At 36.8% G+C, this 26,604-nt stretch overlaps 2 protein-coding genes across 8 annotated transcripts in view; one reads left to right on the forward strand and one right to left on the reverse strand.

Annotated features, from left to right (window-relative positions):
• Nucleotides 1–1,013: 1,013 nt before the first annotated feature.
• NDUFB3 (NADH:ubiquinone oxidoreductase subunit B3) lies at nucleotides 1,014–11,042 on the reverse strand. 3 transcript variants are annotated; one of them, XM_022567390.3, is made up of 3 exons: nucleotides 10,914–11,042; nucleotides 4,938–5,079; nucleotides 1,014–1,305 (listed from the first exon to the last, which is right to left on the reverse strand). In XM_022567390.3, exons 2-3 carry the CDS (start codon nucleotides 5,075–5,077, stop codon nucleotides 1,149–1,151), a joined length of 297 nt encoding a protein of 98 aa, XP_022423098.1. In that variant the 5' UTR covers nucleotides 5,078–5,079; nucleotides 10,914–11,042; the 3' UTR covers nucleotides 1,014–1,148. The 3 variants fall into 3 exon arrangements, with proteins under 3 accessions (XP_022423098.1, XP_022423097.1, XP_089772659.1); XM_022567389.3 differs by having other exon boundaries at nucleotides 10,828–10,937; XM_089916533.1 differs by lacking the exon at nucleotides 10,914–11,042 and adding an exon at nucleotides 9,497–10,793.
• Nucleotides 11,028–26,604, forward strand: part of HYCC2 (hyccin PI4KA lipid kinase complex subunit 2) — a 65,864-nt gene continuing 50,287 nt past the window's right edge. For 2 of the 5 annotated variants that reach the window (XM_022567384.3, XM_022567387.3), the window contains exons 1-4: nucleotides 11,217–11,282; nucleotides 12,089–12,122; nucleotides 22,196–22,299; nucleotides 25,000–25,099. The gene's annotated coding sequence lies outside the window, so the exon portion shown is untranslated. The other 3 variants (XM_089916522.1, XM_022567385.3, XM_089916521.1) reach the window with 3 other exon arrangements.

Here is a 26,604-nt window from a genome sequence, read left to right on the forward strand (position 1 = left end):
GTGCACTGCAACTACTGAGCCTGTGCGCTCTAGAGCCCATGCACCACAACTAGAGAGCCCGTGTGCCACAAATACTGAGCCCACACGCTCTGGAGTCTGAACGCCACAACTAGAGAGAAGCCCACACACCGCAAGGAAAGATTCCACATGCTGCAATGAAGATCTCACGTGCTGCAACTAAGACCTGACACAGCCAAATAAATATTGTTAAAAATATTTTAAAAATTAAAAATAAAAATCTGGGGACTTCTTTGGTGGTCCAGTCGTTAAGACTCCGTGCTTCCATGGCAGGGGGCACGGGTTCAATCCCTGATCGGGAAACTAAGATCCCACATGCCGCAAGGTGCAGTCAAAAAAAAAAAAATCTGTTAGAGTACACCTATGTTCATAGCAGTATTATTCACAACAGCTAAAATGTGGAAGCAACTCAAGTGCCCATCAATGAATGAATGGATAAGCAAAATGTGGTATGTACATAAAATGGAATATTATTCAGCCTTAAAAAGAAAGGAAATTCTGACCCACGCAACACAGATGAACCTTGAGGACATTATGTGAAATGAAATAAGCCAGTCACAAAAAGACAGATTCTGAATGATTCTACTTATATGAGGTACTTAGAGTAGTCAAAAATCACAGAGACAGAAAGTAGAATGATGGTTGCCAGAGGCTGAGGGGAAGGCAGAATGAGGCGTTATTAATTAATGGGCATAGACTTTCAGTTTTAAAAGATGAAAAGAGTTATGGAGACGGATGGTGGTGATGGTAGCATAACATTATTAATATATTTAATGTCACTGACCACTTAAAAACAAGATGGCAAATTTTATCACAATTTTAAAACTTAAAAAAAAAAACTATTAGAACATACCCATTTGTTCAAATATACGCTGGCTGTCTGCTATTTGCAGAATGGACTGCTGCCAGTGCTCAACCCCCCAAGTATTCCAAACCAAATCTGATATGGCTGGAGACACTTTTTTTTTTTTAAAGAATGACAAAGCAGACTGGTACATGTTCTCTTACTTTATTAAATCTTACTAGAACCAAGTAAGGAACAAACACACAGATGAGTAGGCTACAGTGAAGAAATCTTCTTTTTATAAGAGAGTTAAGAAGACATTAAAAGATAATTCCAGGTATTATCTTCAGTGATGCTTCTTATCTTTTTTCTGGGACTCCAGGTAATATTCAGCCCCTACAGCTACCACAAATGCAGCAAATCCCCATTTGAATCCTTTTAATAATGCACCAACAAAGGAAACATTATTTGCAAAGCCACCCGTGTATCTCCAAGCTTCATTGCTAGAGGAAAAAAAAGGGGAAAATTATATTCACACATGACACACATTCATTGAGTAAAATATATTTGATTTCATCTTTCTCACAGACTTAAATGCAACCTAATATAAGATAATCTAAGTGGATCACAATAGGAATCTTTCTTTGGCATAAGATAATTAGATCTATATGCCCACATTTCGTACATGAAATACAAGAAAAAACACTTGATGATTTCATATTTCACAGTCATAGTACTCAGGATTTTACAGAATTCTCAAATGCAAGGCTCACCTTGGCCTATCCATCACAGGTCAGTTGTGTAGCTTTGCTCATACTAGTCATTACAGCTTCATGGAAAGAGGAAGTTAAGAGATCTGGGTATTAATCTTTGCTCTGCCATACTAGATACACAACTTAGGCTCGGCAAGTTACTTAACCTGTTGAGGCCTGTTTCTTCTACTCAATAACGATTACTATTTACCTTATAGCGTTATTATAAAGATTAAACAGAGTAATGTATGATGTATTTTGGCACAAAGAGTACGTAACACTTGATAATACTATTACTATGCAAGAGGATCATTGATTTTCCCTGTCATAGAAGTCAGAACTTTAGTAGACTAATTTCATGCTCTGGCAATCATTCTTTTGAGTATCCTGAACAGAGAAGGAAACAAATCAGAGTGCTCTAGTGAAAAAAAGTCTTCTCTCGCAGGTAAGGATAAATGAGTGGAAAAAATCATGTTTTAAAGAACAAAACCCACTTAACTCTAAAAATCTGACTTACGAAAGTTAATCAAATCTAATTTAAGACACCAAAACCAGACAAAGACATTAGAAGAAAACTACAGATTAATATTCCTCATCAACATAGATGCAAATATTCTTAACAAAATTTTAGAAAATTGAATGCAGCAATATTTAAAAGGATAATATATCACGATGAAGTAGGGTTTACCTCAAAAGAATGCAAGATTGGTATAACACCTGAAAATGAATAAAATTAACTCACCATATTAACAGAATAAAAAAAGAGGTGAGCGTCTTAATAGATGTAGAAAAAGCATTTAACAAAATTCAACACCTATTAGTAACAATAATAATAGTAACTCATAGTAACCCAGGAATAGAAGAGAAATTCCTCAACTCGATGAAAGGCATCTCTGAACATCCTACAACTAACATTACACTTAATGATGAAAGGTTGAATGCTTTCCCCAATTAGGAATAAAGCTAGGATGTTCAAATACACCACTTTTATTCAACATTATACTCGTAATGTTAGCCCATGCAATAATGCAAGAAAAAGAAATTAAAAGGTTATAGATCGAAAAAAAAGTAACGTCTTTGTAGACGAAATGATCTTCTATGAAGTAAATTCTAAGGAATCTGTAAGAAACGTCTGCTAGGACTAAAAAGTGAATTTAACAAGGTAACAAGATACAAATTCAATATATAAAAAGCAATTATATTTTTATATATTAGCAATGAACAACTGGAAACTGAAGTTTAAAAATACTGTTTACAATAGCATAAAAAATACGGAACAAGTCAGGATAAATTGAACAAAATATGTACAAGACTATAAGAACACTGCTGAGAAAATTAAAGAGGATCTAAACTGTTCATGGACTGGAAGACAATATTGTTAAGACAGCAGTTATCCTCAATTGAGCTAAAGGTTCAAGGTGATCCCAATTAAATTCCAAGCAGGCTTTTTATAGAAATTGAAAAGCTCATTCTAAAAGTTAAATATAAATACAAGAACTTGGAATAGCTAAAACAATTTTTTTTTAAAAGTTGGACATCTTATTTTATACTACCTGATTTGAAGACAGTGTGGTATTGACATAAAATAGATATATTGATCAGGGTAACAGAAAAGAATCCAGAAGTAGACTGTACAGATATTGTCAACTGACTTTTGACAATGGTGTCAAAGTCAATTAATGGGGAAAGACAGTCTTTTAATATATGGTGCTAGAACAACTGGAGGTCCATATGCAAAAACATTAACCTTCATCCTTACCTCATATGACATAAAAATTAACTCAAATGGATCATATGTCTCAATGTAAGAAAGAACACTATAAAAGCTTCCAGAAGGTTAGGAGAAAATCTTAGGAGGCAAAAAGCACAAACCATAAAAGAAAAAAATGCTAAATTGGGACTTCAGCACAATTTAAAACTCTTTTAAAGACATCATTAAGAAAATGAAAAGAGGGACTTCCCTGGTGGAACAGTGGTTGAGAATCTGCCTGCCAATGCAGGGGACACAGGTTCGATCCCTGGTCCAGGAAGATCCCACATGCTGCAGAGCAACTAAGCCTGTACGCCACAACTACTGAGCCTGTGCTCTAGAGCCTGCAAGCCACAACTATTGAGGCTGCATGCCACAACTACTGAAGCCTGCGCGCCTAGAGCCTGTGCTGGGCAACAAGAGAAGCCACCGAAATGAGAAGCCTGCGCACCACAATGAAGAGTAGACCCCGCTCACTGCAATTAGAGAAAGCCTGCGTGCAGCAACGAAGACCCAACGCAGCCAAAAATAAATAAACAAATAAATAAATTTATTTTAAAAAAAGAAAACGAAAAGATAAGCCACACTCTGGGAAAAACATCTGCAAAACTTTTATCTGATAAAGGACTTATATTTAAAATATATAGACAACTCTTATAATTCAATAAAAGACAAACACTCTGATAAATAGAATGGGCAAAAGATGTGAATAAACATTAAACCAAAGAAAATATACAAATGACAAATAAGCATATGAAAAGATTCTCGTCATCTCCATTCTTCATGGAAATGCAAATTAAAACCCAAAGAAATATTTCTATCACATTCACTAGAATGGCTAAAATTAAAAGGCTGATAATACTAAGTATTGATGAGGACATTGAGCAACTGAAATTCTCATGCATTGTTGGTGGGAATGCAAAATGGTACAGCCACTTTGTAAAATAGTTCGGCAGTTTTTTATTTAAAAAAATACACTTTTCAAAAGATTCAGAAATCCCACTGTTAGGTATTTACCCAAGAGAAATGAAAGCATATGTTCACACAGACTTGTACTTGAATGTTTAAAGCAACTTTACTCATAATAGCCAAAAACTGGAAACAAGCCAGATGGTCATCAACTGGTGAACAGTAAACAAAATGAGGTATATGCATACAATGGAGTAGTACTCAGCAATAAAAAAGGATGGGACTATGGATATAAGTTAACAATGTACATAAGTCTCAAAAGCACTATGATAAGTGAAAGTGGCCAGAACAAAAACTACAGATTGTATGATTGCAATTGAAAAAGCAGATCAAGGGTTGCCAGGAACCAGGGGTAGGATAGCACTGAGTGCAAAGGATCATCAGGGAACTTTTTGGTATTCTAGAAATATTCTGCACCATGATTGTGGTGGTAGTCACATAACTGCACAGGTAACTGCACACATCTGTCAAAACTCATGGAATGATACACTTAAAGTGGGGTGAATTTTACTGTATATAAGTGGTATTTTAATAAAGCTGATTTTAAAACTTAAATGTAAAAGGCCATTTTTAATGATTTTTTAAAAAAGAGAATACATTGAAAAGGAACATAGATACTGCTTCTCTAGGATAAGTTCTAGTTAAATTATTTAATTATTCTTACCGGCCCCATGGATCCCTTAGCCCTCGTGCAGCCAGCTTCTCCTGGACAGTTTCTAACGGTGTCCCTTCTATGTTCCATTGTTTATAATCTGGAAGTTCCATTTTACTATGACCATGTTCATGTCCATGTCCATGGGCCATGTCTACAGGAAAAGATTAATTTAAGGGAGAAATACATATATTGTAGATATCAAATACCCAAGTTTACTATTTATGTTTTAAGGTAAAATTTTAATGTTTTAAAAAGAAAAGAAGTACAAATACTTGAAAATTCGAAGCTAAGAAATTTTATAAAAGTGTCTCTTTACATAACTAGTATATGTTCACAGTTTGGAAATATACATATGCAAAATATAAAAAAGAAAAATAATCGGTAATCCCATCACTAAGAGATAACCATTTACTATTTGGTTTCTTTCTTCATTATAATAATAGCAAATATTTACCATGCCCTATGTGCCAGGTGCACTATGATAAAGTGCTTTAACTGTCTTGACTCCACATTATTCCTAAAACAACTCTTTGAACTTAAATTACTATTATTATCCCCATTTTATAGATGAAGACAATGAGGCTCCAAGAAAATAAGTAACTTTCTGAAGGCAACAAAAATAGTTAATGGTACAATTGGGTTTTGAACACTGCAGTTTCATTTCAGAGCCCTTGCTCCTAACTTTTAAGCAATACTGTTTCCTTCTTTTCAGTCTTTCGTAATGCATGAATATCTATAACAAAAATGTTGTACATAGTTTTGTTACGTGCTTTCTTCAGATGATTCTTTAAAAATGCAGTATTACTGTGGTTAATACATATGGATCACATGAACTTTTTCTGTAAAGAGTCACATAGTAAATATTTTAGGCTTTGTTGGCCAAGAGGTGAAATCAAGGTTATTATGTAACAGGAGAAATATATAACAGGAGAAAAGACAAATTTCCATAAATATTTATTGATAAAATTCTAAATATAACAACTGAGTATAATTTTTTATAATACAAGTCTTCTGATGAAAAAATGCAATTCCTTTTTGGGGGGATAACATTTTGCTTAACTGGAGCTCAAAGTTTAGTGTTCCTTAGTATCAAATTGATTGCAAATGTTCATCTGTAAAAACCCTTCTTAACTCACTGGCCACATAAAAACAGGCAATGGGCTGAATTTGGCCAGCAGGCTGTAGTTTGCTAACTCTTTTTTTTTTTTTTTTAATAAATAAATTTATTTATTTATTTATTTTTGGCTGCATTGGGTCTTCACTGTTGTGCACGGGCTTTCTCTAGTTGCGGCGAGCGAGGGCTACTCTTTGTTGCAGTGTGTGGGCTTTTCATTGCAGTGGCTTCTCTTTTTGCAGAGCACAGGCTCTAGGTGCATGGGCTTCAGTAGTTGTGGCTCGCGGGCTCCAGAGCACAGGCTCAGTAGTTGTGGCTCACAGGCTTAACTGCTCCGTGGCATGTGGGATCTTCCTAGACCAGGGCTCGAACCCATGTTCCCTGCATTAGCAGGTGGATTCTTAACCACTGCACCACCAGGGAAGTCCCTAGTTTGCTAACTCTTGATGTAGATCAACAGAGACTTTTTTTTTTAATTTTTATTGAAATATAGTTGATCTACAATCTTGTGTTAGTTTCATGTGTACAGCAAACTGATACAGATATACATATATTAAGTGTAAGTATTCTTTTTTTTTAACATACTCTTCCATTAACAGAGTCCTTAGGACCCCTTTTTAATCGATAAATTTGCTTTAATAAAATATGCCCCCAATGGGTATATAAAGGTTTCAGTTTTCTAGTGTTATTTTTATAGATAATACAAAAATAAACTTGAGCTCAGTCCCGTTATATTGTTATGAATTTCAAATTAACAGGGTATGAATTAATAATGCTATACTGTAATTTGTATAAGGTTAGCAGTAGCAATTCTATAATCATCGCTTTCCAGAAATAAAACCAAACCAAATAATTATTACCACTTTGTCTGCATTTATAACTATAAACAAGTCCAATAATAAGGCAGGATTCCTACACTGAATTTTAGAAGACAGAGGTAATTATTAGATAGTGTATACTAAAGACACATTATGTGAAGTGCTCATTTCATTAAACAATAGTTCCCAGAATACGGGGGACAAAACTGTACACAGTAATTCCGACAAATTAGCCAACATTTAATATTTTTATTTATAGACATGTTAAGATATAAAAAAACACTATGTTGATGATTTTCACATTTAAAAGAGAATAAAAATGAACACCTACCAAACACAAGTTAAAACTACAACATTTACAACTTTGAATGAAACATTTAATCCATTATTTCATTATTATTTGGTGGATTCAATAATATAAAGGAAACAAATTATGGTTTCAGATTTCAGTCTGACTTTTGAGATTCAATACATTATCACAAAAGAAAGACTTCTAGAAGCATTTAATTATAATGATAAAGTGTTGGCTTCTTCTATGTTTTCCAAAAAATATTTTTAAAATAATGTTTCATTCCAAAAATCTTTAGATTACAAGAAAACCCTTATTTTGGCAAATGTCAATTCTATAACATTAAACGTACTTGAGTATCAATGTACTTGGAAGAGAATACAAAACAAAGGTCAAACATTTTTGATTAAATAGCTTGATTTCGAAAATGAAAATTGAAATATTACCATGGTATGAAGGCTATCTCAAAGTTACAATACTACTATGCTCAAAATATTAAGTAATTTGGAAGATATATCTTTGAAAAAAAAAACCATGAAAGTATACCTATACTCATTTCTCATAAACAAATTTCCTTTAATAAATTCAATGTATTTTCTCTTCTATCTAATTAAAGTATTTCAGTAAGAGTCCCTTCATAGGCATTTACTAAATATTTTAATGACTTTTCAAGAAGAACAAAAAGTTGAACAACACTATTTTTAGGGAAGCTTCATTTTCTCCTAAAAATTATTTCTACTTCAGAATAGCCATAAATCAAACAATGATATCCTGATCACTTGAAGGAAGAGTTTGGAATCCTACTGAAGTGCAGACTTTGGTGCTGTACAGATCCGGCATCAAACCCTGAATGCACCATTAATAGCTGTAAAATCCTGTGCAAATCATTTAAATCTTGCTCAACTTCAGTTTCTTCATATAACATGAGGTTAAAACCTACCTTGCAAGATTGTGAAAATTGGGGAAAACACATTGTGATGATGTGCCTTCCACTTTCACACCCAGGTGGTGAGAATGTGATTTAACAAAACCACTGTAAAAAACTGTTTGGTATGACCTAGAAAAGTTAAACATTTGAATATCTTACGGCCTAGCAATTCCAGTCATAGGTACTGCATATATACTCTAGATCTGCACTGTCCAATATGGTAGCCACTAGCTCCCTAAATGTGGCCTATGCAACTGGGGAACTAAAAATTTTTATTTAATTTTAATTAATTTAAATTTCAAAACGGATTTTCAAACCAGTTATTGGAAAATTTTAAAGTGTATTTGGTACAAACTGGGCATGCAAAGCTGCTTTATCAACTGTAAATTTTATGAAATATAAATGCAGATCAAGTGTTTGCATTTATGGAAACAGCATATTCTGTAAAACACATCACTTTTGAAGACAGAATGAAGAAAATGTAAAATATTTCGTTAATAACTTTTAATACTGATTACACCTTAAAATTATAATATTTTGAATATATACACTCGGTTAGATAAAATACATTATTAAAATTAATTTTATGTTTCTTTTTACCTTTTTAATATGGCTACTAGACATTTTTAAATAACATATGCGGTTTGTATTATATTTGCACTAGACAGCACTGCTCTAGAGAAACTCTTGCATCTGTATAACAGATATATTTTATAATCAACAGGCAAATATATAGGGACTTCCCTGGTGGCGCAGTGGTTAAGAATCTGCCTGCCAGTGCAGGGGACACAGGTTTGAGCCCTGGTCCGGGAAGATCCCACATGCCGCGGAGCAACTAAGCCCGTGCACCACAACTAATCAGCCTGCGCTTTAGAGTCTGCAAGCCACAGTTACTGAAGCCTGTGTGCTGCAACTACGCACCTACAGCCCGCGCTCCACAATAAGAGAAGCCACCACGATGAGAAGCCCACACACCGCAACAAAGAGTAGCCCCGGCTCGCCACAAGTGGAGAAAGCTCGTGTGCAGCAATGAGGACACAACGCAGCCAAAAAAAAAAAAAAAAAAAAAGCAAGAGAATCAGGTGGAAAAACTGTTAAAATAAAAATTCCACAAAAATGCCAAACACACGATGAAAAAAAAATCTTTCTAGCCATATTATTTATGCTAGCCCCAAACTGTAAACAACTCAAATGTCCAACTATGGAATGGATTAATTATGGAATATTACACAATGAAAAACAACATGCAAAAGTATGAATGAATTTCACAAATATAAGATTGAGCAAGGGGTGAGTCAGAAAAAAATACACACCTTGAATCCCATTTATATAAATGGAAAAACCTAACAATTCATTTTCTAGGAAAAAATATTTAAGTGAAACAAGTAAATGATTATTACAAGTTAGGATGCTGGTTACCTCTTGCTGGAGGAGATGGAATCACAAAAACTCATTCAGGGAACTTCTAAGGCAGTGTTTTTCAACGTATTGTAATTACTGTACCCCAAAGGTGCTTTCTTAAGACCTTTTTTTTCCCCTAATCATGTTCCCACCCTACCCCTCCACATGAAAATTTAATACCACAGTTTATGTACTATGGCTCTTTGGAGGGCCACAAACTATTGTATTATCTAAGGGTTTTTTTGCCCTCTCACGCCCACCCAACAAGAACGATTTTTTACCTCCTTAAAAGGCAATCACCTCTGCTGAGAATGCATATTTAAGTTTTTGGCAATGCTTTATTTCCTAACCTGAGGGGTGGTGATCAAGTGTTTGCTTAATTATAATTCTTAAAAATGTACTTATGTTTTATACAGCCTTCTGTTATGTATACGTCACAATAAAAACTAAAATTAGATAAAGTGACTTAAATCGTGCCTAGGACTCAACAAGAGGTGATTATTTCCCTTTCAGAGCTTTTCAAACAAAAACAGCAAGGAAATAAGTTCAACAAGGAAAAAGCATGTAATCATGAATTTTTTTTCACCTCCTTCTATCTACCTATGTTTGGAGTGAACCTACAAGTTTGTTGGATATCAACCTCCACTAACGGGAGCTGGCTCTAGTACAGGAACAGTGTTGGCATACTTTCCCTAAGAAGGAAATAAAAGGGTAATGCCGCTTACACTATATGTAATTTCACAGTTTACCGAAGACTTTGAAGTATATATTCCAATTTCTCCTCATTTAAAAAATTGTACCATAAGAACATTAGAAAATAAAAGACAAATTAACTGTTTTCCCCTTTAGTGTCCCTTCCAGTCCCTGTATCCGTGTATATTCAATTTAATAGTAATCACACTAAAACTTGATGTGATTTTGTACCCTTTTAAAATTGTGTCATAAACTTTCATACTAGAAAAATCTTATTTAAAACTGTACTATAAATGCTCGTGAGACAGGCATTACAAGTATTCCTATTTTACAAATTTTCGATTTGAGTGCGGTTGTGCCTTCATTCGACTCAAAGATAAACCAAAAAACAGGGGGCGGGGGGTGCTGCGGGTGACACAGGAGGAAAAAAAGCATCTGGACTTAACCACAGTGATCCTCACAGCATCCTTCTACAACCGCCCCTCACTACCCCAGGACTTCATAGTTCTCTCCTGCTAGTTCTTCGATCTCCTTCCCTCTTGAGCTACTCATTCTCATCACCCTTCTCTATTTAGTCTCTCCTTTCCGACAATCCCCGGAGTAGAGTCTCATTCTCATTCCCGATCAAGAGATCTACCACCAGCTCCCCTATTTACCTGACAGCAATCTGACCTCTCAGGACACTCAAGATTCAACCCACCAGCCGGAGGCAACCGGAAACGGAAGTTGTCACCTCGAGTACCTTACGGCAGGAAAGCAGAGGAGAAATTTAACATTCTTGTCCTGGGTCACAGATTCCTGGACCAGGTGGAGATGACATGAAGGAGGCTGGAAGTGGACTTTTCCCCCGCACATCTGTGCATCCGGAGTCTGACCGAAGTAAGAGAAACTGTGGAAGACAGAAGGCGGGGAAGAAGCGACGTGGTCCTTCCTCGAGACCGGAATCTTTAGACTCTGCACAGGGGGAGGGCCGCGGGCATACTGCTGCCAATCAGCGGTGCTGTTGTTGGAGCGTGGAATGACCCAATGGGAGGGCCGGTTGTTGCGCTGCAGTTGGCAGGCTGCTGCGGGAGGCGGTGGCGGTAAGAAGCCAGAGGCAGAGGGGTGACAGGTAGGCGGCGGCGCTGTCTCTGGGGGACGCGGAGTGCCAGATAGGAGGGATTTTCTTCTTCTCCGGCTACAGGAACTATAGAGGGGATCTGCCGAGGGTGGTCTGGGAAGGCGGTAGCCAGAGTGTTGGGTGTTGGTGGTTTCGGAACCTCTAGGAGACCAGCTAGCAGCTTGGGAGGGTCGTGAGGAGAAGACAGCCGAGGCGGGTGGAGGCTGAGCCCTGCGGGGCGACGTAGGGGCCTCAGGCGTGGGGGGCTGCGGTGGCGCCGGCGGAGACGGGAGAGAGGCCGGAGCAAGACGGCGTCGTGAGGGCTGGAAGAATTCCTTGCACGGAGCTCCGAGAGAAAAGAGGACGCGCGGCATTGCAGGCACCTGAGAGAAATCCTAGGGCTTGCTTCTTCTTAGGGCCGTTTCTCAGGGTGGGAACGGAGGAAGCGGAGAAGAAAGATATTTATTGGCGGCCAGATCGTTGAAAGTCTTCGTAGCTGTATATTATGTAATCCTTGGCCGTTATTTACCCAAACAATCAGGTTGCTCCTCCTGGAAGCGGAGGTCTTGCAACCTCTTGATGTGTGAGGATAGTTTTTTCGTTTGTTTGACTGTTTTGTACCCCGGCCGGCTCTGTGGGCGAAGAAGCATGAAGGATAGAGTAGTCACGAAGAGCTTATCCCAAATATGGACTTGGGTTGAGAGATGTGTTAGTCTTAGATGAGCGTGGCCAGGTTCACGTTTTGTAGGTCGTGAATTTATTTGTTTTGAGGACCAAGGCTGACTACAAATCTTTTTTTTTTTTCTTTTAATCTTCAGGAAAGTGGAGACCCTCAGAAATCTATAGTAGGAGGTAAGTGCAAGTTGGAAAATGACTAGAAAATTAGTTGGTAGATTTTTTTACCCCCTAAATATTGTGGATGTTAGAGACTGTGAAAATTAGGTGGTGGTCTGGTTTTGGTGGGGGGAGAGTCGTCTTTCTAAGAAATTTGCTCTATGAGTCTGAGAAACCAGTTTGAATTATTTATTTATTAGATTTAAAAAGTATGTTCTTTGAACCTCTCCGGTAGAGGTAAAATGTATTTACAGACATAATTAATTGTAGATTATCATGTTTTTTCTAAGTTTTTATAATTCATTATTTGCACAATGAAATACAGAATTAAAATAGGAATTCCATTCAGTGTGTATTATGGAATGACAGACTACATTAAAAACTTGATTTTATAGCTCACTGGAAAGCAGTTTTAAAGGAAGTGTTATAAATTTCTAAAATGTGAGCTGATTGAAATGTTGCCTTTAGCTTAGAAGATAAAGACTCATGTAGTATTTATTAACAAGTGTATCATTTTCCTGAGCTTATTTTAATACTGCATGTCAGAAAAACTTTCTAAAATGTGATTTTTTTTCTATTATTGATAATTTATATTAGTGTATCCCAGAAACTAAATTGAAAAAAAATTTTTTTTATATGTCATTTGGTAAAGAGAGCTGGATCATTAGAGTTTGTTCTGAAATGTTTAGCATACTCAGATATTTATCAGTGTTTCAGATAAAAATTTTGATACTTGGTGTTTCATTCTTGGTCGGTTTATCTTTTGGCAAGAATAATACTCTCAGTCCAAAGAACAGTTCTGCTTCTGTTTTAGGTGCAGTTCTGTAGTGTGAGTACCTGTGAACAAATCTCTGCTTTCATGTAGGGTATATGTGTCTCTGTGTGTGTATGTATGTGTTTCTTCTTATTATGTAACCAGCCTACTAGAGTTGTCTTAGAGAACTAATGGCTGATTTTGAATGGCCAGTAGGTGTCCTTGTAGAATGCAATAAAGTTGAACATTGAGTAGGAAATTACCAAGTGATTTAAGGAATGCTAATCCAAATTAGAATATAATAATAATTGGCTGATTATTTATACATCATTAGAAATTCTCTTTTCTGATACATTTCAGTATTGTTTATAAGGAATTTGAAACAATGACTGTAAAGAAGTATAATTGTTTGCCCTAAAATGGGCTTTGAAAGCTTGTTTTTTAATCCAACTCTTAAGCTATCTTGACATGCGATATGGATTTAGGATTGTTTGATTGTTTTTTAATACAGTTTTGTCATCTTATTGTAGTTTATTCGGTTCTAGAATGGTTAAGATTTTCAGCTTGACTGAATTTTGTAATAGAAAAATCAATGCTACATAATGAAAAACTAAAATGATAAAACATGGGCAGAAAGTCTCCAAACAAATTAACAGCTGCACAAAATAATACTTTGTTATTTTTCTTTTAATGCTTTGTTATGTTCTTTTAAAGAATAGAGGAATTTTTGTCTTTCTTTTTCTGTGGCTTAGTTTTTTTGATGTCCCAAATAGCTTCTTTTTACATTTTTATCTGACTGGTAGACAGTGTGCTTTTCTCAGGATGATGAACTGAACATTTGTCATTGTCTAAAATATATAATGGATTCTGGAGGGAGCTGGCACAGAAAGATTATGGCTGCTATTAGTACAGCCCCTTACCTGCAGAGCTTTCTGCTGTGCTCTTATCACTATGTAGCTCTGCTCCTTTTGCCTGCTGTTGATACAATGTTAAAAAATAGAGTTGGACCTAATTCAGGCATTCTCCATAAAAGTGAGTAACTCTGAGAGAGTTCCATGTATATCAGAATAATCTAGGAGTTAAAAAAAAAAAAGGCACACATGCATATCTATTATATCATCTCCACTTCCCTGCAGAATCTTAGTGGTAGGGGGAATATGAAGGGAGGCAGATATATTTTGAAGGAAAAAAAATTCCCTGGATGATATGGTTTATAATGGGCTTCTATTTGAGAATCATTGATCTAATTCAAGGCTCTCACACTGTGGTGTGAACCAGAACAGTAGTTTTAGCTTGAGAAAAAGGGCTTCTAAATCTATCAATATATTATAGCTCAATAAATTTTCACCATTTAATGTCATAGCTGAGATGATGGATTTTCTAACCAGGAGCTAAAGTTGCCAGAAATAAAAATTGTGCTGAATGTTTTGGTTGGGATTACTTTTTACTTGGCACTTAGCTGCTTTACATAAACCAAGCTAATTTCTTTCATAATTCAGACCTGTGCTTTGCACAGATATTTACTTGTACCTGTTCTCTCAATGTCTCTGAAAGCTATCTAGTACTAAATTAAACTAGAATTGGAAAATAAGAATTGGAAGTTTTCTTGATAAAAGGTTTTTTTTGCAATATTGCTATGATATGATGAAGGTATACATTTATCTTTTTGTAAACAAATAATATATATTAAAACTTGAAATTGTGAATGTGTTGACTTTGACACAGGTCTTGTTTAGAAATTCATGGTTCATTCTTACGAATCCTAGACTTTCTGTTTGGGTATTTGTCTGCCATGGAGACAATTACGAGAAAAAGTAAATGAGTAGACTTTAATTTTGGAGAAAGGAGTAAAAAACTCAATTATGTAATATATTAAGGGTATGACTTTGATTACTTATGGGATTATAGTTCTTTCTAAGTTTGAAATACAACTGCCAAAAATGTGGTCATAAAATATGGTAAGTGGGGGCTTCCCTGGTGGCGCAGTGGTTGAGAGTCCGCCTGCCGATGCAGGGGACACGGGTCCATGCCCTGGCCGGGGAGGATCCCACGTGCCGCGAAGCGGCTGGGCCTGTGAGCCATGGCCGCTGAGCCTGCGCGTCCAGAGCCTGTGCTCCGCAACGGGAGAGGCCACAACAGTGAGAGGCCCGTGTTCCGCAAAAAAAAATATATATATATATATGGTAAGTGGCACTTAAATTGTTAAATGGCAAAGCATGGATTACATAATAGTTTTTTGTTCTATTCAAAAAACTGAACTTCAAAAAAGGTTAGAATCAAACTTATCTATCACTTTTGTCATTATGAATCCTTGGCTTTTTTTCATTGAGGTATAATTGACATTATCCGTTGACTCTTTTTTTTTCCTTCAATTTTTTTAATTTATTTATTTACTTACTTACTTACTTTTTGCGGTACACGGGCCTCTCACTGTTGTGGCCTCTCCCGTTGCAGAGCACAGGCTCCGGACACGCAGGCTCAGCAGCCATGGCTCACAGGCCCAGCCGCTCCGCGGCATGTGAGATCTTCCCGGACCAGGGCACAAACCCGTGTCCCCTGCATCGGCAGGCGGACTCTCAACCACTGCACCACCAGGGAAGCCCTTATTTATTTATTTGCGTGGGTTTTCTCTAGTTGTGGCAAGTGGGGGCTACTCTTCGTTGCGGTGCGCGGGCTTCTCATTGCAGTGGCTTCTCTTGTTGTGGAGCACGGGCTCTAGGCGCACCGGCTTCAGTAGTTGTGGCAGACAGGCTCGGTAGTTGTGGCTCGCGGTCTCAGTACTTGTGGCTTGCAGGCTCTAGAGTGCAGGCTCAGTAGTTGTGGCGCACGGGCTTAGTTGCTCCGTGGCATGTGGGGTCTTCCTGGACCAGGGCTTGAACCCGTGTCCCCTTCATTGGCAGGCAGATTCTTAACCACAGTGCCACCCGTGATGTCCCTATCCCTTGACTCTTGATATTGCTTGCTTCTTATTTAGCTACTAACATTTGTCAGTTTACCTCCTTAAATTCCTTTCCCCATGTATTTTTTTGAAAAATGGGTGGAGGGAGTTGGATGCTGAGCGGGGAGTGAAACTTATGCTTTTTACATATTCTTTTATACTGAGGCTTAATTGTTTTTGTTTGTTTGTTTACTGAACGTTTTAGAGCGGTTTTAGGTTCACAGCAAAATTGAGTAGAAAGGACAGAGATTTCCCATAAACCCTCTCACGTATGCATAGACCCCCCCATTATTAATATCTCCCACAGAATAGTACATTTGTCACAATTGATGAGCCTACATTGACACATTGTCACCCAAAGTTCATAGTCTGCATTAGGGTTCAGTTTTGGTGTTGTACATTGTATGGGTTTGGACAAACGTATAATGACATATAATCACTATAGTATCATACGGAGTAGTATTAAGGCTTTTTAATCAGCAGGTATTCCTTTTGTAGTTCTTTCTTTTTAAATGAAAAAGGGAGTGGGGAGGGGAGCATATATTACTCCCTTTATACTTTATACTATGATTGTAAAACTCATATGGTAGACATGATGTGCTATAATATCTAAAGTTAATATGAATTTGCAGTCTGTCACAGTACCTGCTGTTTTATTGTTTGTGGGAAAAAACTAGAATGTTTCTGTTCTTCATGGTTCTGTTGTCAAACCTCTTTGTCATTCTGTACCCTGTCCCTCTGATGTTATTTACTCAAATCAATCTCTAATCCAGAGCTTTTTCTTAATCTCTGGTTCCTATTCTATAAATCTAATTGCCTGCTAGTTGAGGATGACCTACAGATACCTCAAATACAGTATATATAAAAGTGAATTCGTATTTTGTCATCTGTCTAATGTGCTGAAGCTGGAACCTGGTGTTATCTTTGACACTTTATTCATATACCCCTCATCTGAGCGATGCTCTATTCTGTTGACTCTACCTTTGTATTTACTTCTCTCAATTTCTACAACCACTGGAAATTGTGTGAAGAGTTAGGACCTAGAGGCAGATATCTAGATTAGAATCCCAGCTCCGCCATTTATAGCTTCAGTTTCTTTAAAAACAGAGTTGTACAGTCCAGCAGTTGCACTATTGAGCATTTATTCCAGAGAAATTGAAACTTACATTCACACAAAAACCTGTACCTGAATGTTCATAGCAGTTTTATTCCTAATAGTCAAAAACTGGAAACAACCCAAATGTTCTTCAACAGGTGAATGGTTAAACAAACTGGCACGTTTATACTATGCAGCAATAAAAAGAATGAGCTATTGATACATGTAACAACTAAGATGGATCTGAAGTGAAAAAAGCCACTCTCAAAAGGTTACATACTGTATGATTTCCTCTATATAGCGCTCTTGAAATATCAAAATTATAGAGATGAAGAGCAGAGTAGTGTTTGCCAGGAGTTAAGGATCAGGGAGAAGGGAGTGGGTGGCTACAAGGGAGCCTCTCGGTGATAGAACAGTTCTACATCTTGATTGTGATGGTAGTTACACATTATCTACATCTGTTATAAAATTGTATAAAACTACAGACACATGCACAGACAAATGAGTGCTTGTAAAACTGGTGATATCTGAGTAACCCTCTGTGGACTATACCAATGTCAGTTTCCTGATCTTGATATTTTACTATAGTTATGCAAGATGTTAACGATTGGGGGAAACTGGGCAAAGGATACATGGGACCTCCTGGCATGTAGTCTGGGAACTTCTTATGAGTCTGTAATTATTTCGAAATAAAAAGTTTTTAAAAAGGGTTGTATTAAGGATTAAATGAGCAAATACATATGAGGTTCTAGTTATAGTACTTGCTTGGTTCATCATAAATACATAATACCTCTACTATATATAAAATAGATAACCAACAAGAACCTACTGTATAGCATAGGGAACTATACTCAATATCTTGTAATAACATATAATGGAAAAGATCTGAAAAAGAATATATATATATGTATATATACACACACATATATAAACTGAATAACTTTGCTGTATACCTGAAACTAACACAACTTTGTAAATCAATTATACTTCAATAAAAATAAAAATTTTTTAAAAAGGCACCAAGGTGACATTCTATTAAAACAAATAAAATAAATATATAATGCAAATAATAGTAGCAGCAGCAGCAGTAGTAATGATAGTCTAGCCTTCTAACCTCTTAGTAAGCCTCTCCCTAGGACTATTCCCACAGTATTCATATTGGTCACTCTGCCCTCATAGGTCTTTCCTCCCTGTGGTCCACTCTACACTGTAACCAGAGTTCTCTTTCTAAAGTGCCTATTACATATTACTTCATACAAAACTTTTTAATGGCTCCCCATTGTATTTTCATACATTAATTTCTTTTTTTTCAATCGTAGTGGAAAGCAGCATTGGAGTTGGCATAGCTTCCAGGGTGCTATAACATATGAATTAAAGATAAAAACAGAAAAATCTAAAGCGATTGTTCTCACCTTCAAGAAGCTGTAATTTTAAGTGTTATCTTAAAGTTTATTTGATATTGCTGCCTGAAACACTACTGCAAAATTAAATGACTCAGGGCAAAAAGATTTATTGTTATTTTTCATGATTCTGTAGGTTGGCTAAATTGTTCCTTTATTGGTTTCACTTGGCTGTCTCATGTAGCTGAATCCACCTGGAGGGTTGACTGAGTTAGAAGGTCCAAGATGTCTCCACCCACATGTTTGCACATGGTGCTGGCTGTCCATTAAGGTGCTTCAGTTCTTCTCATTGTGACTTCTCATATGGTGGGCTAGTCTGGCATCCTTACATGGCATTCTCAGGGTAGCATTCTATAAAGGTGAAGGTGGAAGCTGTAAGGCTGCAAGACCTCTTTGAGGATTAGGCTTTGAAATTGTATAACAGCCCTTCCACCATATTCTGATGATCAAAGCAACTCACCAAGCTAGCCTAAATTCAAGGGAGTGGAAAAATGGAAAAGGACCTTTGTCGCAGACAATTTAGACTGCTATAATAAAGTACCATAGACTGGGTGGTTTAAACAACAAACTTCTATTTCTCACAGTTCTTGAACTTGGGAAGTCCAAGATCAAGGTGCCAGAAAATTTTGTGTCAACTAGGGACCCACTTCCTATTTCCGAGATGGCTACATTCTCATTGTGTTATAACATGTGAGAGAGCTCTCTGGGGATCTCTTTTATAAGGACACTAATCCCATTCATGAGAGCACTACCCTCATGACCTAATCACCTCCCAAAGGCCCCACCTCCTAATACCATCACACTGGGGGTTAGCATTTCAGTATATTTTGGGGAGACACAAAAATTCAGTCTATAACAATAGTTCACAGAGAGATCAGATTATTTTCTGTTTTCTTAATGTAAGGATGAACAACAGTCCAAAAAGCGACACAGTCACTATAAGAATTTGAAAATGTTTGCTGAGATCTAACAAAAGTAAAAACACAAGTACCAAGGACATTAGATAGCAAGCCAAGAAGGACAGGTTCAAAATCTTCATGAAGTAGAATAATGTGCATAATATGTGGGAGAATCAGCCTTATCTAACTGTTGTGCTACAGTAGTGTTTCCTGAAAACTTGAAGGAGGTTAATCTGTAGAAAGTTCACTGGGTTTTTATTTGAACAGGTTTTAAACAGCTGATTTAACATCTTCCATTAAACTGTTTATTTTTCCTAACGTCTCATTTTCATATAATTTGGTTTTGGCCAGTCACAGTAAGCCACATTACTTTTCTAGAACATAACTCCCAACTGTTGGCAAGAAATTATAGTACTGCATTATGAAATCTTGTCAGTGTACTGAACTATTATAAACACCCCTCTGTCTGAACTGTAATGGTGGTGCACCTTCACAGAGTAGATTCTTTGGTCAGTCTTGCTTCCTACACTCCCCACCACCCCAATTTCAGTGGAATATCCTAAACACTTTATTCTTAGCATTAAATTGAAGCATAACTGAGATGGCTTGTTGGCATCTTAGACCATAAATTTGTTCCTGCAGTCTCTTTCTTACCTTATCAGGTGGCAATAGTGTTTGGCTGCTAGAAACAGAGATAAGAAATAACTGTTGCTTAAATAAGATAATAGTTCATTTCTTTGTCTTGTAAAAACAAATTCAGAAATAGTCTAAGACTGGTACAGCAACTCCATAGACTTGTCAAGGACCCAGTCTCTTTCTCTCTTTCCTTTGCCATCCTTAGCATGTGGTTTCTATTCTGAAGATCACAGAATGGTTGCTGGATATCCATCCATGATCTAGGCAGAAGGAAGGAGGAAGAAAGGCAGAGGACAAAAGGGGCATACCTTCCATCTTTTAAGAAAACTTTCTAGGGACTTCCCTGGGTGTCCAATGATTAGGACTCCATGCTTTCACTGCCGTGAGCCCGAGTTCAATCCCTGGTTGGGGAATTAAGATCCTGCAAGCCACATGTGAATGACAAAAAAAAAAGAAGGAAAGAAGCCTTTCTAGAATTTCCTACATGGTATTTCCTCTGATCTCATTGACCAGAACTTAGTCATTTGGCCATACTTAGCTATAAGTGAGGGTCAGAAATGGCTTTAGCTGATTGTATAGACTAGATCATTGCGAGTGGAGGTGTGGATCTCTATCGGGTGGGAACTAGTAGTCTTTACCATACTTGCTGCCTGTCTCCTCAGCTGAGTCTGCCGCTGACTGACTGCTTGTTGCTGTTAGGCCCTTCACTCAATAGTCATGAACTAAGTGCTAACTGTGCTAAGCCCTGTCCCAGGAATTGGGAATACAGATACATCTGAGACGTCCTCCCTGTCCTGGAGAAGTTATGGATCTTACAGTTTTCCTGCCCTACCCCCCCACCAAGCAGTCACATCTCTCTCTAGGTATCGGGCGTAGGTATTGTTGATTTCTTCTGGTCTTTGGCTTGCCTTTTCACTCTCAGTTTCTTTTGATGACAGGTTTGATACAGCCCAATTTATCGTTGTTGTTGTTATGGTTATGGTTAGTGCTTTTTGTGTTTGCTTAAAAAATATTTGCCTGCTTCAAGGACATAAAGATGTTTTGCTATGGTTTTTTGATTGTTTACTTTCACATTTAGACCTGCATTCTATTTGGAATTTACTTTTGTTGAGTTGTGTAAAGTTAGAGATCGTGATACACTCATTATTTTCTATAGGGATATCCAGTTGACCCAGCGTCTTTTGTTTAAAAGAATGTCTTTTCCCAACTGCACTGCAATTTGCCTTTGTCATAAATAAAGTAGTCTTATTTGTGTGTGACTTTCTAGGCTCTATTGTTTCATTGATAAGTTTTAGTTACTATACTTGTACAGTTAATTACTATGGCTTTATAACAGATCTTAATATTTTACAGTATAGTCCTCCAATTTTTTTTGTTTTTCAAGGTTGCTTTGACTATTCTTGGCTCCTTGTAGTTCCCTAGGGATTTCAGAATCAGCTTGTCAGTTTCTCTTTAAAAGGAGAAGAGTGGGATTTTGATTATGATAGCTTTGAAACTAGAAATCAATTGGGGTAGAATTGACATTTTTACTATGAGTCTTCAACCTGTGAACATGGTATGTCCTTCAATTTATTTAGACCCTTAAATTCTCTCAAAAATGTTTTCTTGTTTTCAGTGTAGTGGTCTTGCACATCTTTTGTTAGATGTCTTTCTTTTTTAAAAAAATGCTGTTGGAAGTTGTGTTTTTATTTTCTTTATTTATTTGATTATTTTATTTTATTTACTCATTTTCAGCTGTGTTGGGTCTTCGCTGCTGTGCGTGGTCTTTTCTCTGGTTGCGGCGAGTGGCGGCCACTCTTCGTTGTGGTGCGCGGGCTTCTCATTGTGGTGGCTTCTCTTGTTGCAGAGCACGGGCTCTAGGCGCGTGGGCTTCAGTAGTTGTGGCACGTGGGCTCTAGAGCAGTCAGTAGTTGTGGTGCATGGGCTCAGTTGCGCCACGGCATATGGGATCTTCCCAGACCAGGGCTGGAACCCGTGTCCCCTGCATTGGCAGGCAAATTGTTAACCACTGCACCAGGGAAGCCTGAAGTTGTGTTTTTAAAAAACACTAGTTTACAGAAATACAATTGATTTTTATATATTAGCCTTTTATCCAGAAACCTAGATAAATTCACTTATTAATTCTAATAATTATTCTGTAGAATCTTCTGAATTTTCTTGGTACGTATTTATATTGTCTATTAATAATATCATCTCTAAATAATGACCTTTTTTCTTTTCTGGTTATTATTCTTATATCTTTTTCTTGACTTGCTATAGTAGCTAGGCCCTCCAGCACAGTGTTGAATAGAAGTGGTGATAATGGTTATCTCTTTTTTCTTTTTTTTTTTTTTTTTTTGGCGTCACTCCGCAACATGCGGGATATTAGTTCCCTGACCAGGGATCAAACCAGTGCCCCCTGCAGTGGAAGCATGGAGTCTTAACCACTGGACCTCTAGTGAAGTCCCTCTTTCTTGTTTTCAACCTCAGAAAGTAAGTTTTCAATATTTTATCATTGACTGTGACACTTGTACAACCTTGGTGTTGTTTCCTCCTTAACTGTTTGGAAAAATCCACTGGTGAAACCATCTGCACTTGAGATTTTCTTTATGGGAAGATTTTTAATGATAGATTACATTTCTTTAATATCCATGATGCTGTATGGATATTCTGTATCTTTCAGTGTTGGTTATTTGTATTTTTCAAGAAATGTGTTCATTTCGTGCCAAGTGTCACATTTATTGGTATAAAGTTTATCATAACTTTTTCTTTTTGATGTCTAAAAATTTCATAGTAATTTGTGTTTTCTCTAATAAGTATTACTAGGGGTTTGTCAATTTTATTAATCTTTTCAAAGAACCAACTTTTAAAAAAATATTTTATAATTTATTTGGCTGCGTCAGGTCTTAGTTGCGGCATGCGGGGTCTTTGTTGCGGCATGCAGGATCTTCTGTTGCGGTGCTCACGGGCTTCTCTCTGGTTGTGGCGCTCAGGCTCTAGAGCGCACAGGCTTAGTTGCCCCGTGGCCTGTGGGATCTTAGTTCCTTGACCAGGGATTGAACCCACATCTACTGCATTGGAAGGCGGATTCTTAACCATTGGACCACCAGGGAAGTTCCAAAGAACCAACTTTTTTTTTTTTTTTCAGAAAACCAACTTTTGACTTTGTTGATTTTTTCCCTCTATTGTGTGCTTTTTTTCTGTTTCACTCATTTGCTATCCTCTCTGACCTCTAGAGATAGATATCTGTCAATAGATAAAACCACTGATTTTTTTTTTTCAGACTCTCTGCTAATATAGGCAATCTTAGCTTTGCAAGGTACCAGGTTAACTGAAACTCCTAAATGCATATAGGAACTATGTCTTTGCTTAATACATGCAAAGTAAGAACTCTCTACATATGAAATAAGGCTACAGCTACATCCTACAAGCTTTAATATATCTTTCTTAGCACTGAGTTCGGCATTTTTACTAATTTTGGTTGTTTTTTGGGTTTTTTTGGCTGTGCTGTGCAGCATGTGGGATCTTAGTTTCCCGACCAGGGATCAAATCTGTGCCCCCTGCATTGGGAGTGTGGAGTCTTAACCACTGGGCTGCCAGGGAAGTCCCTAATTTTGGTTTTAGTATCTTCTTTGACCCATAGATTATTTAGAAGTATAATTTAAAATTTCCACGTAGTTGGGGGTTTTTTAGGTTTTATTTATTAATTGTTGTTAATGATCTCTAGGTTACTTTGGTTGTGGTTAAAGAACATACTCTGAATGGCTCAGTTTTCTTGTCATTTGCCCTGTTGGGTTTTCTTGTTTTGTTTTGGCTTTTTCCTCAATTGAGAGCCTAGTATCTGTATCCTTAGCCTTGAAAGACTGTCAGAGACAGTCTTCCCAGCATAGCTCTCAAGTCTGCCTGCCTGCACTGCTTCAAAATCTGGTGATTGTCTTGGTGGTTCCGAATTCCCAAGGTACAAAAAGACAGTCTCCTTGGCACCAGCTGCCTCTTCCCAGAGTGTTACCAATTTCTTGTGTATCTTTCCAGAGACTAACAGAGAAAACTTGCTAGTCCTTTTCAAGTTTTTTCCCCACTGCAGAACTTCTCATGAAATAAAAATCCCATGCAATAGCCCAGTATATACGAGATGGTTGGAATAGGAGGTCCTGACACATCTTCAGTTTGGAAAACATTGGAGACTTTACAATGATAATGTTGTTTAACTCCAAGAGAATATTATTGCAGTATTCTTTGTATTAAAAAATGTTTTGTGGGCTTCCCTGGTGGCACAGTGGTTGAGAGTCCACCTGCCGATGCAGGGGACACGGGTTCGTGCCCCGGTCCGGGAAGATCCCACATGCCACGGAGTGGCTGGGCCCGTGAGCCGTGGACGCTGAGCCTGTGCATCCGGAGCCTGTTGCTCCGCAATGGGAGAAGCCACAACAGTGAGAGGCCCGTGTACCGCAAAAAAAAAAAAAAAAGTTTTGTTAATGGACATATTTTAAAATGCTAATTTTCTTTTGGTGTTTTAGCTTTTAAAGTTGTGATAAGTTTTGAATCAAAGAAGTATAGTATAATGTGGTCAACAACTACATGATAATAGTTATTACTTTATGAGAAAAGTATACTTTTATCAATTTGAAAATGATTTTTAATATTTTTTGTGCCAAAAGTTCAAGTAACAGCATTTTCTGTGTTCTTTCTCAAAATGATAAAATTTTCAGTCTGTGAAACTTATCCAAAATTATAATGTAGCCATTGATATTTAAGCTTGGTTTTATAGTGCATATTAAAATTTTAATGATCGTTGCGTGTGTGTGTGTATGTGTGTGTGCGATCACTGTAATATGTTTCAAAAGTTGGACTCATAGAATTTTTGGCTGGAAAGTACTTATTTTTGTAGATTTTTCAGGTGAGGCTCCAGAAAATTTAACTTACTCGAAGTCTTTACAGATATTTAATGGTAAATTAGAAACTAAAACTCAGACTTCTTTTGTCCAAATCTAATGTCTTCTAAAATAGGTTTGATAATGGTACATAAGTATAGCCTAGTTATTATAGAAAACTTAAAAATAATCCCAATTATTTTTAAAATTAGATAAACTATATTATAAATGCCTTTTCAAAATTGTTCTTTCTCCTTTATATTACATTCTTGAGGATATTCTCTCTCACTATTTCACAGTTTTTCGTTTTCATTTTTTATAGAGTTGGAAAACATTTAAGTCTCAACAAATGAATTCCACACTTGAACTCTGCCGCATTCCTGTGCCACCTCCTCCATTGGAACACTGATCTTAGAACGGAGGTAAAATTATAGAATTTAACTTTTTAAAGGGTAAAGAATGAAGTTCCCATAGTCAGACATGTTAGAATTTTTGGTAATTTTTGGTGGGTAGCTTCTATATATTAAGCAGTTTTACCTAGGAGAATAGTCACATCTTAATTATTGCCTTTGAATTTTACTTTTGAAAGTGTTTCCTTTTTAATAGTTGTGTCTTTTAACTTTTTTGTTACCTAAATTTTACAGCTCTTGAATTACTGAGTTTATTCAGCATAATTGTATTATCTAGCTACATCTAGATCAGTGCTGATCATAGAATTTCTTTGATAATGTCTGTGTTCTACATCTGTGCTGTCCAATATGGGAGACACTAGCCACATGTAGCTACTAAGTGCTTGAAATGTGGCTAGTGCAACTAAGGAATTGATTTTTTTTTTAATACAATGTTAGTTTTTTTTTTTTCAGTTTTTTGGCTGTGCCACGCGGCTTATGGGATCTTAGTTCCCCAACCAGCAATTGAACACAGGCCTCCTGCAGTGGAAACGCAGTCTTAACCACTGGCCCACCAGGGAATTCCCAGGAATTGATTTTTAAATTTTATTTTTTTTAAATTAATCAAAACTAACTGGACAGTGCAGCTCTAGTTTTTTCCTTAGGGAATTTGGTATTTACAGTACAGTAATAGCACATGTTAAGTGCTTTGTTTTTGATTTATACCTTGAAATATCTAGATAGTTTTTGGCCTAGTTTGAAAATTTTCAGTAGCCTAGCCATTTTTTTACTGTCATATGTTGCCCTGATCATTGTATAGGTTTGTTTATACAATAATTTTCATCCATTAGAAACCCTTGAGAGCAGTTATAATTTTGCTCACTGATGTGTTAATTTATTTAATCTTAAAAAAAAAAACAAAAAAACTTTGACATAGGTACTTATATTATCCCCATTTTATAAATGAGGGATTTGAGGTCACAGGTTAGGTAAGTAACTTTCCCAAGGAAACACAACTTGTAGGTCAAGGAGGTAGAATTCAAACTCAGGCAGTCTAGAGCAAGAGCCTGTCTTCTTTAACCATTAGGCAGTACTGCCTGTTATATCCTTTTTCTCTCTAAATTGACAATTCCTAAAAAAGAATATATATGCTGACTATCAGCTAAGACACAATTTCTACCAGTGTTGTTAATGGAGAACTTACTGTACTTGTGCAAGTACTGTGAGTTTGCTTCCTGGCAAGTAGTTATTGACCTCTTTCAGATCATGTTCCAGCAATTTATTATTTTTTTCATTATGTTTTATTCAGGGCTTGGTAATAAAGGTTGCCATTACCATGGTCACCAAAAGGATAATCATTTTCTGTGATATCCTCTTTATTTTGCTTCATACTCTGGAAGTGAGGCAATATGGGCCTGAATTGATCTGCATGCTAGAATATCAGCTTGACTTTTGCTTTTAAATATAGGTTTTAAACTAAAAATAGAACTACCATATGACCCAGCAGTCCCACTACTGGGCATATACCCTGAGAAAAC

Source organism: Delphinapterus leucas, chromosome 8 (genome assembly GCF_059928025.1).
Source record: "Delphinapterus leucas isolate spDelLeu-1000000601 "Yukka" chromosome 8, BTC_Dleu_Yukka2, whole genome shotgun sequence".
Classification (NCBI taxonomy): domain Eukaryota; kingdom Metazoa; phylum Chordata; class Mammalia; order Artiodactyla; family Monodontidae; genus Delphinapterus; species Delphinapterus leucas.

Excerpts from the sequence above, each read along its gene's own strand:
- NDUFB3 (XM_022567390.3), bottom strand. The coding sequence starts at position 5,077 with ATGGCCCATGGACATGGACATGAACATGGTCATAGTAAAATGGAACTT. Across the intron at positions 1,306-4,937 it reads CTAAGGGATCCATGGGGCCG|CAATGAAGCTTGGAGATACA; the intron begins GTAAGAATAATT and ends TTTTTCCTCTAG.